Consider the following 19,075-nt stretch of genomic DNA (forward strand, 5'->3'; position numbering starts at 1 on the left):
GACTCATCCAAACGTTTTCAGCTCGTCGTTGCCTATTAGGTCAATTTGGTCATCAAATTTTCCAATTAGAATAAATGGACGGTGCTTTATGTTTACGCCAGGACACCAACATTTACATGAACAAATGTAAATGTGTTCATATTAGTGCGGCTGAGACCCAGTTTGAATTTGAAAATCCAGAATAAATTGAAACCTGTTCATCCAATTCATCAGTTGTATATTGAATTACCATTTTAAGTAAAAAATAATAATTTTTTTTGGTTTTAGTAGTTTATTGCAGTTGGTCTGTGTTGATTTTTTTATATTATACTTAAAACAAATAAATATATACCTTGGGTCGGCAACCATTTCAATTCTAGGAGCCACTTCTGTCCCCACTGCTATAGAAAATATTACTTAAAAATGGTTCTACATATTTAATATTATTATTTTAAAATGGAATGAAACTAAAGTAAACTCAATGTTTTCATATTTTAGAACAAAAATGAATCATTAACTTACAAAGGAGAAAAATATGTTTATTTTTTACAACAAGGCCAGTCCAGTAGCCCACTTAAAAATATAAAGAACACAGTTCAAAGCTAGAAAATCTATTATTATTATTATGTTAAAAGCTTTGTACCATTGGTTTCCTTCTATTGGAGATATTTTATGTAGGCATTACATAAAACCACACAGAATAACTGCTAAAATACCTTTTATTATTGCCTTTAAAATTAAATAAACAATTCTTACTTGGTTTAGTTAAAGCCACGTGCTCAGAGTTACACAAATAAATTAGTATTGGACTGAAATTCATTATTTTTCTATCTTGAAATAATAAGAAATGGTTTAAATTCAGATGTTGGAAGCCCAGAATTTAAAATTCTGACCCATTTTCTTCAAGATTTGCTTCATTTCTGTCAGATTTTCCTGTATTTATTTAGCATAATCTTAATCGATGCTTATCCAGCCTTTCTGAAGAAACTTTTATTCAAGTTACTTTATTGTTTAACAAATTTTAACACACAGAGCGTATTGCTGTTTATTTATTCTTTTAAAAAGTCTCATTAGACGGGTTGTTAAACTCCTGAGCTGCAAATGTAAAAAACAAAAAAGAATTTATTTAAAAGAACGAACAAAATCAAGTCGATGTTATGTAATATATTACTTGCTTTAATAATAATAATAAAGTTTTTTCCATTAGAAAAATTAATCTCTTCTGTTGCACAGGGAAACCCACTGGTAGCATAGTGTCATACAAAAATATAAAGATGAGCCAAAACATAATGAGGTGAACAAAGTCTGCGTAGTTGGATGAAAGGTTCTGATCCGGAGCGTCTTCTGAGAGGGTTCCACCCTGTTTGAGGTTCTTCTTGGAGCGATAAAATAAAAATGAAAAATTAATCCCTGAGGATGAAAGTTGAGACGTCATAATGTTTTGACCCAGTCAAGTCAAGCTTACTCTTCTTACTGCATCAACATTTTACCAATTTTCTTACAAAACAAACCCAAATCCAAACCCTTTCCATCAATATAAATATAGAAACTAAACACTCTACATGTCCGTGAGAGAACACATCCCTCCTTCATGCATCCTGTCTGAGTTTTTGGCGGCGATCTACTGCCCGGCTGACCCGTTGGTGTCGTCGCTGTCGGCCTCCCGGGGCGAGCTGGGAGGGGATCCTCCGACGGAGCCGGTGGCCGGCGCTCCCGGCCCGCCGGCCCGCCGCGCGGCCTTCCCCTTCAGCAGCTGGCTGTCCGGGTGCAGCGAGTGGAGGTGGCGGACCAGCTCGTCCTGAGTGCCGGCCGTGTGGCCGCACTCCTCGCACACGTACAGCTTGTTGCGGCGCTCCTTGTAGGCGTACTTCAGGGTGACGCTGTGGATCTTCTTCATGTGGGACTCCAGGGAGCAGCGCTGGGTGAAGGCCTTGTCGCACAGCGAGCATTTGTACGGGCGGACGCCTGGAAAACATCAATCAATCAATCGAGTTCATTTGTATCGCACATTTCAGCAACAAGGCCGATTAAAGAGACGAAACTAGTAACAAACATCACATTTTGTCTGTACACATCAAATATATTAATCAATGTTCCATTTATTATGGTTCAAAAGCAGTTATTTAGTGTTCATGTGGTTGAACTCAGTGTTTCAGCTGTTTGCGTAGCTGAAAACTGCAAAATCACAAAATCTTACCAAGTATTTTTGGTTTGTTTTCCAGTGCAAATATCTTAGTACACTTAAAATGAGACAAAACTAACTTGCAAGTAACTTTTCAATGACATATATGAGCTTGTTTTTGAGAAATTTGCCTCATAATTAACTTTACAATGAATAACACCAGGGAAAATATATATGGATGATGCTTTAAAAATGTTTACGCCAGGAAATCAATATGATATATCAATCACTTATATCAGCAAATGTTGAGACACAACATGAGACAAGACTTATAATTAACAATTTTATAAAACATGAAAAATGTCTTGTTTTATGTGAATTAATCTGTCAATGTAACTAAAACTTTTTCAACAATATTAAGGAATTATTTACTAAAACAATCTCCCACATCTTGCTACAAAAGTCACTTCTAAGTTGGTTTGTCTTATTTCAAGATTAATGAGATATTTGCACTAGAACCACTAGACCAAAAATATTTGGTAATATTTTGTGTTTTTGCAGTGAATTCTGCTTCTCCATGTTTGGTTCTGGTTCTGGGGATGCAGAGCAGAACCAGAACCAGAAGACCTGGGAGGTCTGGAAGATTGCTATGACAACAGCATATCTTTAATGTATTGTGGTGCTAAACTGTTCAGTGATTTATAAACTAACAGTATTTTAAAGTCTGAGCTACAGGGAGCCAGTGTAGGGACTGTAGAACTGGGTGATGATCTCTAACTTCCTGGTTTTAGTCAGAACTACAGCAGCAGCGTTCTGGATCTGATTGATTTTTTAGGCCGAAGTGTGAAGAAACTGTTGCAGTAATCAATGCGACTAAAGATAAACGCATGTTTGAGTTTCTCTAGATCTTACTGAGATTTAGACCTCTAGTCCTGGAAATGTTCTTCAGGTGATAGAAGGCCGACTTTGTAACCGTCTTTATGTGTCTGTGAATGTTCATGTTAGAGTCCATTACTACTCCCAGATTTGATCGTTCCTCTTTAGGTCCAAAGATAATAACTTCAGTTTTGTTTCTGTTCAGCTGCAGACAGTTTTGGCACATCCACACATTTATCTGTCCTATTAACGCTTTGATGGGTTCAGAGTCACCTGGTGACATCGTAATGCAGAGCTGTGTATCGTCTGCGTAGTTTTGATATCTGATCTTACTACCTGTCATTACCTGAGCTAGTGCGAGTTTATAGATCTGTTTAAAGCCTCTTAAACCTGGATACTGCAGGAAAATCAAAGCGAGCCAGTACCTGTGTGCGTGCGGACATGTCTCTTGAGGTCAAAGGTGTCGTTGAAGCCTTTGCCGCAGAAGTTGCAGAGGTGTCTCTTGGTGTCACTGTGGCACTTGACGTGTCTGTTCAACATGCGCTGGAACTGGAAAGTCTTCTGGCAAACCTGAAACCAGCAACAGTTTATAGACCCATAATTTTTACTGAATGTCAACCTGACAGGAAGTCAACTGAGTTCTAGACTTAAAGGGTGTGTGTTGACACAGATCAACACACACCAACGCTGGATGTCACGGTGATCTTGCCCTGGTTTAATTCAATTAAATTAAAAGATAATTTATTGATCCAAATTCTTGTAATATTACGACTTTATTATCAGAATTTTATCTTTCAATTTTTTACATTCTTTTTATATGGCCCTAAAACGAAGTATATAGAATGACATAACTTTAAAACATGTATTGCTGGTTTGGAAGAATCAATAATGAATGAAATAATGAGATTAATCACTTTAATCGTGCCATCATACCTGGCACACAAACGCTCCTGCTGGTGTCGGCGCAGTGTTCTGACTTTGGCCCGCTGGTCGGTTCACCATGGATGGCGGCTCCGATGGGGCGGGGGTTTGTTTGGGGGCAGCTGGCATCACAGCGGCTTGTGGAGGTAGAGGTTGTGGACTGGGAATGGGAATGGGAGGAAGAGTTGGAGGAAGAGGAGTGGGATCAGGAGGCAGCTTTCCTGTAGTTACCTGTTAGAGAGAGAAAAATGCTGATCGAGCTGAAATGAAGAGGCGTGTGTTTCTGCTAATGACGTTTTAGCTGTAAGAAGTTTTCCTGTGACAGAGAAAATGTTTTATTCTGGACATAACTCTAGATATTATTACGACAACGTATCAGGGCGATTCTAGATAGAAAAAGAAAAAAAAGAGGAGTATATTTCCACCAATAAGATCTGAAAGTTTGAGATTAATATCAGAAATTTTATTGAAAAGAACTTGGAAATTTCTGAGATTGAAAAGTCACAAATAAGCTAGAAAAACTCAGAAATTTTTAGATTTGTCTCTGAAAATTTCTAGGAAAATATATGGAAATTTATGAATTTTCAAACTCAAAAAATTTCCAAAGGTGGAAAATATTTGACATTGAAACTTTTTCTCAAGAAATTTTCTAAAAATATTTTGAGTCATAGAAATTTTTTTTCCATTAATCTCAGAAATGTCCATTTTTTTCTAAAAAAATTTCTGAGCTTGAAAGGTAAAAAAAAATGGACTTTAGAAACTGAAAATTTCAAAAGTAGAAAATATTTGACTTTAAAACTTTTTATAGAAAGTTTCTGAGATAAATCTAAAAATTTCTAGCAAATTTTTCACTTTTCAAAATCAGAAATGTTCTTTTTTTTTCTAGAAAATTTCTAAGATTAATCTTTCTGGCATAAATCTGCTCCTCATGTTTTTTCCATCTACAGTGGCCAAAATCTTGTTTTTTTTTTTTTAATATTGTACAGTGGAAACTGCAGTTGTGTCTCCTTTCTCACCTTCATTTTGGACCGGACATACAACGACCCGCTGTGTAAGCTGCGCCTGATGTCCGACCTTCCCGGTGAGCCACTCGGACTCCGCGGTTGTCCGAGCGCGGTGCTGGACGGCAGCTGGGCGTGGTTGTCCGATGAAGAGTGTTTGGTGAGGCAGAGAGGAACGGTCTCCGCAGGACTCGCCTCGACTTCCGTCATCAGAACCGAGTTCGGGAAGATGGAGACTGGATGGACAATAAGGGTAAAAAATGATTATTTTACAATAACATATTCTAATATGTAAGATATAAGCATTTCATATCAGTCAATATTGATCATTATTGATCCGTTTGATTGTTTTAAAAATCTGAAACACTGCCAGACTCGAGACGTTTCCTGTTTCATGCGTAGTTTTCACTGAATGTTTTGTTATTTTTTAGTAGTTGTGAGGCACAGCTGCGTAACTTTAAACTGTTACATTGTTTTATTTTACCCATATACATATTCATTTATTTAACTGTTTTTGCTTTATTTATTCTACTTTGTAGATTGTGAGACTTTAACACCAATATTGTCAACGTCTGTGGTTATTTTATATTAGTTTTATTACTGAATTCTCATATTTCTCATTATGTTGAAGATCTTCTATGCCATGTTATTTGTTCAAAATAATGTATTATTAAAAAAACAACAACCACCATCAATAGCAAGGTTGAGCAGGTAAAGTCTTTCCTCTGCCTACGTCTCCCAGAATGCAGTGCGGTTCTGGAGTTATATTCTATTGATATTAATGTTGATGCAAAACCTGGCAATGTATGTTTAAAAAAAAAAAAAGTAAATCTGGTTTTAAACTGGCAGATGTGAACTGGAATACTGTTGACCAAAGGAGTGAGAGACAAACACAGAAAATTAAAAAAGAAAATTACTGCATTACTGGGTTTCACAATAAGCAGCCATCTTGCACCGTGTCCTTATTTGCACAATTGCTCTGCTAGCAAACACACAGAATTAAATAAGTGTGTTTGCGTGGTTAGGTGTGCTCCTGTTTGGGCTATTGTCGAGTAAGACTCGCTTTGCACGCAGACACATGCCTGGAAACACACACACACACACACACACACGCTCGCGCACACACACCAACCTATACAAAGACATCCCCATTACAGTTAGACTTGCTGAACCAGACGGTCTTGCAGCACCAGCTCTTTACCTTCCTCAAACAATCCACCTCCGCAGGGCTGAGCGTCAGGGTTTCTGCGTTATGGTAAAGGTGTTCACCAAGCTTATTACAGTTAACTACAGCTAAGGAAATAACTGAAATTGAGAGAACATTTTCATTAACAGATATAATACCCCTCGTTTTTGTGTTTATGAATTTATTTATTAGCCTTTTTTCCCCCCACAGAAGCAGTTTACATCTGCTGTCGGCAAATTACAGCACTCCACAATCCCTCAGGTGACACGTCGGCTAATTGGCAAAAGTTGTGACAAAGCTCCAGAGATAGTTGGTTGTTCAACAATAACTGAATAACTTTTTAAAAACGGTATCTTCTGGTGAGCATTCATTAACCAATTCGTGTAAACATAGTCACAACACAATACTTTGACCATTTTGAATTATAATCTGCACCTAAAAACCAACCAAGACACGAAAAACTAAAACATTAAGCAGTAAAAACATAAGTGAAACTAAACAATATTTAACTAATAAAAACTAACAAATACACTCTAAAAATGAACTAAAAGTAACTGAATTAGACAAAGAAAATGAAATAAAACTAAATTATAACCATGGTGTGCAAGAGCAGAGCATAACAGAAAATGTCAAAGAAAGCAACTTGATTGACAGAAAAAGCCAACGGCATGTTATAAAGGCGTGCTTGTGTGTGTGTGTGTGTGTGTGTGTGTGTGTGTGTGGGTGTGTGTGTGTGTGTGTGTGTGTGTTTCAGGTGCCCATTGGCAGGTGTGGCCTGATAGAAAACAAGGAATCAGTTTAGTTTGTCAGGCTTGAATCTGATAAAACCCAAATGTAAATGCAAATGAGGCCCCTGCAGCTAGCTTTAAAGATGAGAAGACACAAAAGCTGATCTATAAACTTACAGAGCTAACGGTTCGCTGTGACACAGTGAGGCTCTGTGCCGCCTCGGCAGCATATTTGCTAATGAAATGTCAGTCATGGAGCCCCAGTGGATCTCTGGGTTTACAGAGACGCCATCTGGTAATTATGACGTCCGGTCAACAATACTAAGTTACGACTTAGCTGGGTGATGTGGACTTAAAGTTTTATCACGATATTTCTGTCCTCACAGCAATCATCACCACAAAACAGAGACACACCTCTTGAAAAACATGATTGTTTAGAACAATAATCACATAAAGAAGTGCTGTTTGTATCACTAAACTGTACAGTTAATCATATTTATTCATGGAGGAATAACATCTGATTGTTATTCGTTTACTGAAGATTACACTTGTTAAACGGATCTGTACCACAAGTGGAAAAGTAAATAACATTTCCTTGAAATGGCCTAAAAGTCTTAATTACCTCTGTGCATTGATAGTTTCTGTGGTGACTGCTGCTTGTGGACATTTAATCTCAACTAGCATTGTTTGCTCGCCCCTCCTTCCCCCCATCACCAATGAATGAGATGTGTGTATGTCTGGGTGTAACTGGATGACGGGGTTCAAAATACCCAAAGTTCTTTCATTTCATGCTGAAGTGGAAGGAGGAACACCATGTTTGCATATGTTTTAGCGTTTTATTTTTTTATTTATAGCATTGCTCAGGTGAGAGAAAGAGTCAACAATCAGCAGATAACTTTATCAAACATTGGGTGTGAGTCAGGGTGTGTTTGCTAAAGGTGTATTGTCTGCAGCAACCGGCTGTTCATTGGGTCCGTTACATTTTCCTCCATTCAATAAATATTAACCTTCAGGCAGCTTTAGCACCGACACTGAAAGTAGATCCCAGAATACACACAGGTCATTTAAGACCCACTGATTTAACACTTGGGTCATTTTAGAGCCAGAATTTCCTATTTTTTACAGTTTCATGTTTGCTTTATAAATGTAAATGGGCAATAGTTAGCATTCGTTAGCCAGGTTTAGCATACAGGATGCCCATCAAATGTAGCTCTTTTAAACATGAGAGCAGCACAGATTTAACCTCTGAATGTATAACATTTAAAAAATCAATATAACAAGTTACTTCAATTGTGTACCTCAGCTCAGTTTTTTTTCCTTTACAAAAAAGCTAAAATTATATCTGCTTTCCTGTAAATTTGCTGATGCTACTGAAAGAAGCTAACTAGCTTGACTTTGCTTTACTATGCCTAGCATTACAACTAGTAGCCTACTTTATCAAATATAGTTTTTAATTGTAAAACAATACATTTTAAATCTCTAAAATTCAAAGAAATACGCAAGAGACTAAAAACTGCATTGAAAACAATCCAGCAGTAATAAATAATTTTTTAAGATAAGTTCAGAGCAAAGCTAACTGGTTTGGCAAATTGTGGTGAAAATAATAAAATAATATATGAAACTTTCAGTGATTGTTTCTTCTACTCACTTAAGCTGCTACTAATCTTACCTTGGCTAAGTTTAGCTTAGCATGATGGAAGTTTCTACTAATGAGGCAGAATTTACTAGCTGCCAAGTTTATGCTAGTTAGCTTAGCTTAAGTAAGTCCGGTTTGGAATGAGAACTGAAACAAACATGTTTTAATGGTAATAATCAGTTTCTCACAATGTAAAGATCATATTACATATGAGATGAGAACATTGAGATTGTGTCCCAAAACTCAAGCTTTAAATGAGACTTTTTCTACAATGTTTTTAGCTTATAAAATGCTAATCAGTGAAAATCTTATGTGCTTGACAAAAATACTTCAACTAATGTAGCTAAAGTTCTTGAAGTACTTTTTTGTTTTTATAAATTAATGGACCAAATGTGTTGCTTCAAACAAAAATACTTTAGTTCTGTGTTGAGTGACAAAATTTGATCCCTTAAATGTAAAACTGAAAGAAGAACTGGATACAAAATCTAATTTTATAAATAAAAAAAGGATAATTACGCCTTAAGTAGTAAGGTGAAATCATGATAAGTAGAGACTTCATTTGATTAATATTTCTACAAACCTTTAAACAGATTATCATTTTTTTAAGGTTTGCAGGAGCTGATGCTGGAAAAGATTAGTTTTTAAAGAAAGTTTAGCAGGACCTAAACTTTTATAAATCAGATTTTTAAGATATATACTTTATGTGAAATTTAGACCTCATCTTACATAGAAAACACAAAATCACAACCAAATCTTGTTGGTGTTAAACAGAGTGATACATCCTGTTTCTTTTTCATATCAGCTGGTCACAGTTAAAGCTACAGCACCTTATGTTTTCATTTTGCTGGTGGAAAACCCAGAACAACAACATGTATTTCCTTAAACACGTCACCTTTCACCACATATTTCTACCACTGAAATAAACATTTGACATGTTTAACCAATGAATTGATATAATTCCGAATATATCATTATGTTGTAGAGAAATACAAATGAACTAAAAGAGTGGGAGTAACACTAAAAGCAGAATAACTGGCTCTACAGGCTTTCGCTGACGTCTTAAGAAAGGCAAATTTAAGATTTTTTTTCATGTAGTTGTGCTTTACCTCTAAATAAAACCCAAATTAAACCATTTCCCAATTAAATATTGAATGGATAGTTAAATCTGAGCATTGATGTGAAGGAAAACTGCATGTTTTTGTTGCTGTCTGTAACATTAATACTCCTGTTACTCAACTAAACCCTCATCAGTTGTGTGTAATCTCAGAGGTGGGCCAAAGCAAACTGTTTTCACACCGATGATCCATCAGAAACTGGTCCTGGCACATGTTTGTGGATTATGAGATAAAAATAAAACTCCAACACACACATAAATACACACCATGTGGAAATTTGTCCAAACTGATGGCATCCTGTGGCTTATAACAAGCATTCAACACGCCTTCCACTCTCTTTCCGTCTAAGGTAATTATCATACCTTTGTCTGTGCGTGTCGGCGTGTGTGTGTGTTTTCATTTTGACTGTTCTTTTGTAAGTGTGTGTGGACGCCAACGCAATCCAGGCAGGTACATCAAGTAACGGCACATACCAGAAACTGTACCAGAGACCGTTGCTGGGTTTTGTTCAGGGTGTTAACGATGCGTCACTGTGTACAGGTGCCGCAGGTTTAGTTTTTGACATGTAGTCCTTAAATTTAAATTATATAATAGGATCTTCTACCTTTGCAGTGACTTTTTAGTAAAATTCAAAATGAGTTTGCAGGCGGCATCTTAAAAACACTTATAGTAGTGGGTGTTGATGTGGGTACCGTGGCTCTTTGCCCGGGGCGTAACTGTGTCCAAGGCAGACATGAGCATTCCAAAAAAAATTAGCATGCAGCTAGCACTCAAAATGTAAAATAACTGATGACCTTTGAACTGAAATGGACAGAAATTCTTCTTAACGAGTGAGTTTGGTAGTCCTAATACAAACTTGTTGTAACATGGGACAAAATTGGCAAAGAAAATGAAATGAAAGCTAAAGACAAGTCAAGGAATAAAATGCTTTAGTCATCACAAATCCAAAACTTTAAATAGATTTTTTTTTTACCTTTACTGTGTTAGAAGAAATGCATCTAGTTTTCAAACTTTTTTCAGCTCAATGGAACAAATTTATTTTGTATAAGAATTTAATTTGGGCCACTTTCTTTCAAAACTTTCGCTAATATTTGGCCATTTAATTGATTGAACAAAAGCTAATTCAGCTGCAGCAAAGTCGACTTTTAAGTAAAATCGCTGGTTATTAAAAAAGACTTGGTTATAAAGGACGAATAGTACGAGTTTTACTTAACATTTCCTATCGTAAGTAAATGCAATGATTTTGTCCAGATTTAAAAGAAAAAAAGAGAGTGAGACAAAATGACAAAAAGAGGAAAAATGCTGGTGCTGTTCCTCACTACTGGTCAGAGTTAACTGGAAGATGGAGATTTCAAGGATGGCAGCCCAGTTAGTGAGAAGTTAGAGAACAGAACTTTTCCAAATAAAGATATTGGTCACAGCCACGTTATCAGACGTTTAGAGTCACATAACATGAACCCGCAGGTCATGATGCTGCTTTTAAGGCCAAGTGTTTCTCAGAAAGTCAAAGGTGTTGGCATGGCAGACATTTAGAGTTTGGTGACACGTAAAACAGTAAAAAATAATAATAATTTTTTTTTTTTTTGGAAAACACGGCAGTGAAAAGGAAGCAAAGATCTCAAGCTTTGACATTTCGACTTATTGGGCAAAAGTCGCTGGAAACAAAGTTTTACTGAAATAAAACTGGCAACATAGGAAAAAATAAGGATAATGTTTGTTTTGATTGGATTTAATTGCTTTTAATAGATGAGAACCCAAAGATTAAGTAACTCAAGTAAGAGTATCACTACTACTTCAACAACCTTTACTCAAGTAAAAGTAAAAAAGTATTTGGTGAAAAAAATGAAGATGTTAAATTTAAAATCTGATGTTTTAAAGAACAAAATAAAAAAAATGTAAACAATTTTTTAATAAAAATGTTAAACTAAAACTTACAGTAGGTCACATATAAAAACATGTGTATGTTAGAAAGGGGTGAAGTACTTTCAGTGACAGTATGTGATTTTACTGTATATTCACCTGGTAATAAATAACAGTAGAAAAACAAAGATTGTTTCCAAACAAGAGGTCTCACTTTGACATAAAGTCTAAAGGTGTATTGGTGAATTTCTGGTTAAAATCTGTTTGTTCTTCATTCAGTGGAAAACAAACTGAAGGAAGTTTATATAATTATTTCTGTGCAGTAACCAGAAATGTCTAATTTTACTCAAGTAAGAGCAGCTTTCACGTTTACTCAAGTTATAAACTCCTAAAAGTACATTATTTTCAAAACGTTAGTCAAGTAAATGTAACACGGCAGTAGCCCAGATATTAAAGTTTTGGGGGGAAGCCACATAGGAGCAAGTATTTGAAAATTATGAATTTATAGTGATTTTTAAGGGGAAACAACACTAATGGACACATTAAACCTGCCATCATCAGTTGGTATTATCAGTTCATAACTAAATATGTATAAAACCTGGGCCAGATTTTAAAAAGGGCTTACAGTGGCTGTCGCCCAGGGCTCCAATTTTTGGGGGATGTCAACTGAATTGTTTGTTTTTTAAAGAATATTTTACAGACATGTACTTTATATAAAAGTGACAGGCCCAAATCAGGTGAGTTGCAATAATATTTTGGGTTTTTTTATGAATATAAGCAACAGTAAAGTATTAAATAGAAGAACTTATAGTACTTTTTGAGGTAACAACATGGATTTACTGTTTATCATCAGATCATACATAATCACCTATCAGTGAAGTGTCATTTTAATAATTTAAAGCATTTATCAAGCTGAATAAATGCCATATTTAGCATATATATTATATTTGAGGCATTCATCGAGCTGAAATCGGGTTTCCTGCTGCTGTTGTCGTCTCAAGCAGCCATGGAGGAGGATGTAGAAGTCAATGATTAAAAGTTAACGGGAGAGAGGAGAGGAAGACGCACACAAACAAACCCAGTGAAGAAGGAGCGGGGGAAGGGTCAGAGAGTGGAGAGGCTTAGGGTGTAGTCCGTTACTTGTTATCTGATACCGGCGGCCTTTTACAATAAAAACTCCGCCGACGGCAACAATGGGGATTGTTCTCAAAAAGATGAGGAGGGGGACCGGAGGCGGTGATGGTCCCCAGTTGGAGACCGTGACAGTAAGAGTGTCACTTCATTAATCCGGGTCGCTTTGCCTCTGAATTTGAAGTGTTTTCTGTTTATTTGTAATGAATCAGCAAATGCCAGGAAGCGAGCCAGCCTGGAGTTTTATAAGTCGCAGCGACTGAACAAGGAAGGAGGGCAATCAGGGGTTGAAGGTCGATCTGGGAAGCAATCGGAAAGGCCCGTTGCGAAAGGAGGCAAACATTTAATCATTATATAATTTGTTTATGTTCATTTTGATTGAATGATCTATGCTCAAGCCGATCTGGAGTTGATTTCTATGCGCAAACAAAAATAAGTAAAGCAGTCGCTGAACCCGAAGGCTCTCCGGGGGCCCCGCCGGGATTCCCGTTATTCGCATCCAGACTCCGGACCCCCTCCGTGCACCACCTGCCACACCGACACCGACACCAGCACTCCCGGTCCGACCCAAAACCCCGCCTAAAACATCCTCCAATCTGTGCGTAAAGGCACCGAGTCACGCGTTTCGAGTCTCCGGTTGCGTTCATGAAGCAGCGAACATGGCTCATTACTGCAGCAGCGGACTCACCTGGGATGTAGACGTCCCCCCGCTCATGGTCGGGCAGCTCGCTCCAGTTCCGCTTTCCAGGCGAAACGTTCGCCTTTTTCACCAGAAAGGCCCGCGGCATGCTCGATCACAGCCAACCAGTCCGTGTTGGGTTATTTGTTTTTTTTAATTTAGCGCAAGGGAAGTTTTCAGAAAAGTAGCGACGTCAGACCAGGTAACCGTTTAAAAGCAGGAAGCTGAGGGGGAAAATGGAAAGAGTGGATCCTCTTCTTCTTTTTTTCCCCCCTCTTCTTCTTGCGCTTTTTCGTCTTGTTTCCCCAAGCGTTATCTTCTAATATCTTAGCACTTTTCTTTCTCTCAAAGTCAGATTTCCAGGTTTGAAGAAGGTCCGGACAGGTGAGTCTGCTCAGGTAAGGCAGGTAAAGTCAGCGCGGACTCCGCAGCGCCTTCAAATAACGGGAGAGTGGGTTGAGAGAAAAGAAAAAGAAAACGGCAGATATCCCCGATCACACACACACACATTGAGTCACGACAGAGGTGGGTCAAACGGGAGCTCAGGTGCTCATTTAAAAGGAGAAAAAAGCAGGAAACAGGCGCCAGCACGCATGCGCGGCAGAAATAACGGTGACAACAGGCTGGAGGGAGACTGGGTTAGGCCTCAGTATACCTGCTGAACCGGTTTACCCCTCCTCTCCCTGTCTCCGTCTTTCTTTTTCGCTCTCCGTATCTCCACCTCTTCTCCATTCCCCTTTAAGGTGGGGAGCCGTGAGAAAAGACGAGCTGCAGGAAGAAAGTCACGGTTTCAGCCGGATGAAAACGTCCGAAACACGAACTGGCATAAGATTTCTGATGAAATCCTCATTAAAATGTATAAAACAGCATCTATGTTTACTCTGAAACACAGTGGCTGCTTCTAACGGGTCAAATGGGCAGTTACCCAGGGCGGCACAGGAAACGGGGTGGACACTGCAACAGCAAAACCTTACAAAGTAATTTGGTTTAGTTTCTAGTGCAAATATCTTAATACACTTAAAATAAGGCCAAACTAACTTACAAGTAACTTTTCAGCAAGATACATGAGCCAGTTATAATCAATAATTTCTTAATATTGATGAAAATGTATTTGTTCCAATGGCAGAGCTGCGCAGTAACTAGTTACATTTACTCAATTACATTTACTTGAGTACCTTTTTTGAAAAATATTACTTTTAAGAGTATTTTTTACAATTGTTTACTTTTTATTTTTATGATAACTGCATTTCTTTGCTTTGTTTTGTATTTATTGTTTGTATTTTTTGTATTTATTGGCAGAATTTTGTAGTCCAGTCATTTGAACCTTGTTTGTTTTTAGGAAGAGAAATTAATCATTTTCCAGGAACAACAGATGAAAATTATGGCTGAATACAAAAAGTGTTTTCAAATGAAAACTAACCTGGATCTTGTTTTCACTTCTGAGAACAGACTAAATATTTTTTACATTTTCTTTACTTGAGCCTATAATAATGTGCAAACTGGATGCTTTTCATTTAACAAAACTTTTTGAAGTGTCGGCTCTACTGCCCATTTCTACAAAAAGTTGGTGATTTCAGCGTTTAAAAATAATATTTTGGCCTGTGAATACTTATTAGCTGACAATTTTGGCCCATGTGACAAAAAGTTTGGACACCTTTGGTTTAAATTACACACAACAGGAATCTGTTCATCAATTACTTAACATAATATTTACTTCTGAAGGCATTTGGTTGGACTGAATTTTATTTAGAGACCACAAATACATGTGTGCACTACATTTTTCATGCAAACTTTAAAGGCATTTGCTTGCACTGAATTTTGTTCAGGAGAATCAAAATAAAGAATTAATTTCAAATGCAGGCCACACTTTACAGATTTTACAGAGGTATAAAAGTCGTAGTGGGGGAGGATTTCCAGTCACGAAACGGGATTTCTGGCTTTGTTTACATTTATTCATATCATTAAGAGTTCAGGGAAAGTAACTGCTACATGAGTTTAAATGACACAGCTACACAGTTTGAGGAGACACTTTTCATAATTAGTTTGGCTCACTTTTGCTATTCCAAAATGTATAATTTAGCTAATCTCCTACAAACATCTGTAATACTCAGTCGCATTAAGCTACATTTTGGGGAATTGCTGGGGAAATATGAGCGGAACTACAGAGGGCAACACTTTTTCCCTCTAATATTTAAATACATAAAGGGCTCTCTGTTTATCTTTGTTTAGTATTTGAATATTATTGGGGCCGATAGCTTGGCGAGAGCATAAAACTCTACTGTGTCATACAGTTAATAAATACCCAAATGAAGCATGACTCATATTTGATGTTTGTTTGTAGATTTACCTCTCGTTAATTTAGTACAATTTTGTGTAAAATTTCCACATTTTTAACATTTCGTTTTTCAAATCAGGCTGGTTTAACGGGTGAATTTTAAGGTCCCTATTAGATCATAATTATAAAAGTTGAAGTGTTTAAATGAATTAATCCAAAATTAATGTTTCAAATAGTAGATAGTATTTAATTTGTGAGAGTCCATCACTTAAAAATCACTGTTTGTGTTTAAATAAGTACCTGCAGATTTTAGTAATAAATAAATTAATAAACAGATCAACACAGATTTGCTGTCAGTGAGTGAAAAAAGTTCTAGCATATGCTTTTTTAAGTATCTGTGATAAATATTAATATAATAATACATCTGATAGAATATTCAGTATATGGATTTCACTCAACTTTGATCCAGAACCGCACAGCATTCTGGGAGATGTAGGCAGAGGAAAGACTTTAGCCTCTCAACTTCTCACAGCCTGCTAAGCTAGGTTGGTGGAATCAACTCATTCTGTTCTTTGGTTACCTAGCAACTCATTCATTCTTCGGTTACCTAGCAACAACTTGTTGAGTAACTTGCGCAGCAGGAGTTAAAGGTTTTGCCACCGTGGCTGAAAAATACACAACAACGTCGTGGAATGAAAACTGTGGGTAAGAGAGGAAATGTCACGCCACCAGTTTGGCTGTATTTCAGATGTTTAAAACAAAATAAAACTTATCAGTAATTATCTGCATCGACTGATTAGAAACATTTATGTTGTGATATGTTTTTCAGCCATATTGTCCAGCCCACTCGTTTCGGTCCGTAAACTTAAATGAGCATTAATTTTATTTTTTCTTTAAACTGGTATAATGTATTTGTGAATGGTGAGTATTTTTTGTCTTTTTAATTCCTTTATTTGGTTTATTGCAGCCATTTTTACTTTAGTTCAGTGCTGACTGTAAAGACAAAACAGTTAGATGAACACTTATTTTATATTTTCTTTAAATTGTTTATGTTTAGGAGTGATTCTAGCAATAATTCATTGTGAAACAGTTGCTTTTCACATCACTTATTTCAGATTTAGTTCCAAAATGAGGGGTTTTCATCAATTGGAGAACATGTTGTGTTATTTTTCTTAGCTAAAAAGTGTTTTTTCCTCCAATAACAACACTTATAGTAAAAGTTTCCCTTTCTACTCTACTCCAGCAACTCCTTTGTGGTTGGATTCAGATTAACACAATCTAGATGCCAAAATAAGGTTGTAAATAAAGGTGTGAACAGCCTATCAGTAGAGCAGAGGGAGCGTTGGGTGTTGGAGTTCATCTGAAGAGGAGTGGAGGAAGGCTGAAGGTATGCTGCCCGGGCTGTTGGAGCAGTCTGGCCAGATGTGCCTCCTTCTCTTTCCTCCTTCTCTGTCGCTAACACTGCAACACTTTAAATAATTAGAGGTGCCGCCTACAAGGTACAGGGCAAGAGAGTGCAAAGGACGGAGGCCACAGCCCCTCTAAATAAAGATTAGGAAACAGGAAAGGATGCAAAACAGTAAAACTGAGCTAATATTTACAATATTCACCCAGAGAAAAGGAATCTATTAGGAACTGATGGAATATAAATCTAAAAACTACAAAAACGTCAAAAAGACAAATCCACAGATCTATGATAGAGTGTTAGGTCCATGCTAAGAAAATTAAAAATATATAAATTTATGTGAATAAAGTCATAATATTCCCAGATTAAAGTTGAAATAATATGAGAATAAATTTGTAGGAGATCCAACTTTATTCTCATAATACTATGACTTTAATCTGGGAATATTATGATTTTATTTTTGCATTATTTTGACATTATTCCCATATTAATTTCTTTATTCTGCTAAAGTTATGATTTTATTCTCATATGAGTTTATTCTCATAATATTACAACTTTAATCTGGCAACATTGCAACTTTATTCTCACATTATTTTGACTCTATTCAAGTCATATGGGAATATAATAGATTATTATACTACCATGTATTAATTAATTCTCATAATATTACAACTTTATTCTCATATTATTTTGACTTTAATCAGCCAATATTCCGACTTTATTCCTGTATCATTTCAAAATGTTGGAATAACTTAACCAAAGCGATTCGGTTTTAAATTTACAAAGAAAAACTCTGATAGTGTGTGATGCAGATGAAAACAAAACATTTTTGTTCTTAGTCACACAAATAAAATAATGTAATTTTATTTTTGGATTAAACTATTTCGGTTTTTAAATAGTTTAAAACTGGGAGAATAAACTGGTGAAACATAGAAAAAAAACATTAAAAAGAAACAAAAGTTGCCACTATAAGACAAAATTGATATGAAAAGAAACTTAAATGCACAAGTAGCCCAAAAAATAACACAAAACAAATCAAAATGGTGGAAAAACTGAATAAAAAACTATCAAATAATGGAAAAACAGCCATAAATTGATGTTAAAGAGAGATAGAAAAGTAAATATTTGACATAATGTTCACAGAAAAAGAACCACAAAACAAATTTACCAACCGATTGATTGATTGATTGATTGATTGATTGATTGATTGTGACTTTTACTGTATTAAATCCTCTGTGATCATTTTCTCTCCACCTCCGTCCATAAACCTGCATGGAGAGCTCGACTGGTTCCCAGCTGAAACTGGGAAGGAAACAGTTGAAAAGCCAGCAGAGAGGCCATTTAACACCAGTTGGACCTGATCTGCTGACCCGTCTCCTTGGAAACGCTTTGCTTTAATTCCTGCGCCAACTTCCTTTTCGGCAACCTCACACCTGATAGGAACGATGTAAACAAAACAAAAACAAGGGATTTAATTAATGAGCTTTATGGTGAAAAGACATAATCTGAGAATCTTCAGTGATAATTTTTAGATTTTAGTATTTAAGTATCAAACAATAAAATAATGTGAGCCGTTCTGGATGTGATTAATGGAGACAGTTAGTTGTCAGATGTTTTTAAGTAATTAAGGATGAAAGAGGAAAGTGTGACACACGGATCTGGAATGAGAAACATTTTTGCCTTTGTTCAACCGAAACCGAACAGTTCAGACCAAAACTGAACCCATTAATAAAAGTAACTAATGCTGATTTAAATGTGGCCTTTATCTTTAATATAAACTATTTCACTGTCCATATTTTAGTTGCCTTTCACCTTCCACCCGAATACTTTGGGTTTTAGTTTTTGTTTCCTCAGCAGTGGGTGAGAGTACTGGTCAGGTAGCATATCTGCACCTGTGTGTGTGTGTGTGTGTGTGTGTGTGTGTTATTTTAAACCTCTGCACACAAAACTGTTGAAAGATGGAAACTTAACTGGAACTGATTTGTGAATCTGTATCTAAAAAAACTGAGTTTTACTTTAAAAAGCCACTAAAACTCATGTGTTGATGATTTAAATTAGATATTTTCGCCGCCTGTTGGTGTTTAATTGTTGACCGATTGATATGATCTGCAGCAAAGATTGTAGTTTTTTCTCGTTGCATAGCTACAATTAAAGATTTTAC

General features: G+C 36.4%; 1 protein-coding gene across 1 annotated transcript; it reads right to left on the bottom strand.

The window, feature by feature from the left end:
- Positions 1-949: 949 nt before the first annotated feature.
- ovol1a (ovo-like zinc finger 1a) lies at positions 950-14,259 on the bottom strand. The gene is made up of 5 exons (XM_032584070.1): positions 13,244-14,259; positions 4,915-5,135; positions 3,911-4,129; positions 3,403-3,547; positions 950-1,944 (listed from the first exon to the last, which is right to left on the bottom strand). Exons 1-5 carry the CDS (start codon positions 13,341-13,343, stop codon positions 1,601-1,603), a joined length of 1,029 nt encoding a protein of 342 aa, XP_032439961.1. The 5' UTR covers positions 13,344-14,259; the 3' UTR covers positions 950-1,600.
- Between the last annotated feature and the right edge of the window lie 4,816 nt (positions 14,260-19,075).

Source organism: Xiphophorus hellerii, chromosome 14 (assembly GCF_003331165.1).
Source record: "Xiphophorus hellerii strain 12219 chromosome 14, Xiphophorus_hellerii-4.1, whole genome shotgun sequence".
NCBI classification, from domain to species: domain Eukaryota; kingdom Metazoa; phylum Chordata; class Actinopteri; order Cyprinodontiformes; family Poeciliidae; genus Xiphophorus; species Xiphophorus hellerii.

Coding starts and splice junctions, on each gene's coding strand:
- ovol1a (XM_032584070.1), bottom strand. CDS start 13,343: ATGCCGCGGGCCTTTCTGGTGAAAAAGGCGAACGTTTCGCCTGGAAAG. Junction 3,548..3,910: donor CAGGAGCGTTTGTGTGCCAG/GTATGATGGCAC, acceptor TGCTGGTTTCAG/GTTTGCCAGAAGACTTTCCA. Junction 1,945..3,402: donor ACATGTCCGCACGCACACAG/GTACTGGCTCGC, acceptor GATGTTTTCCAG/GCGTCCGCCCGTACAAATGC.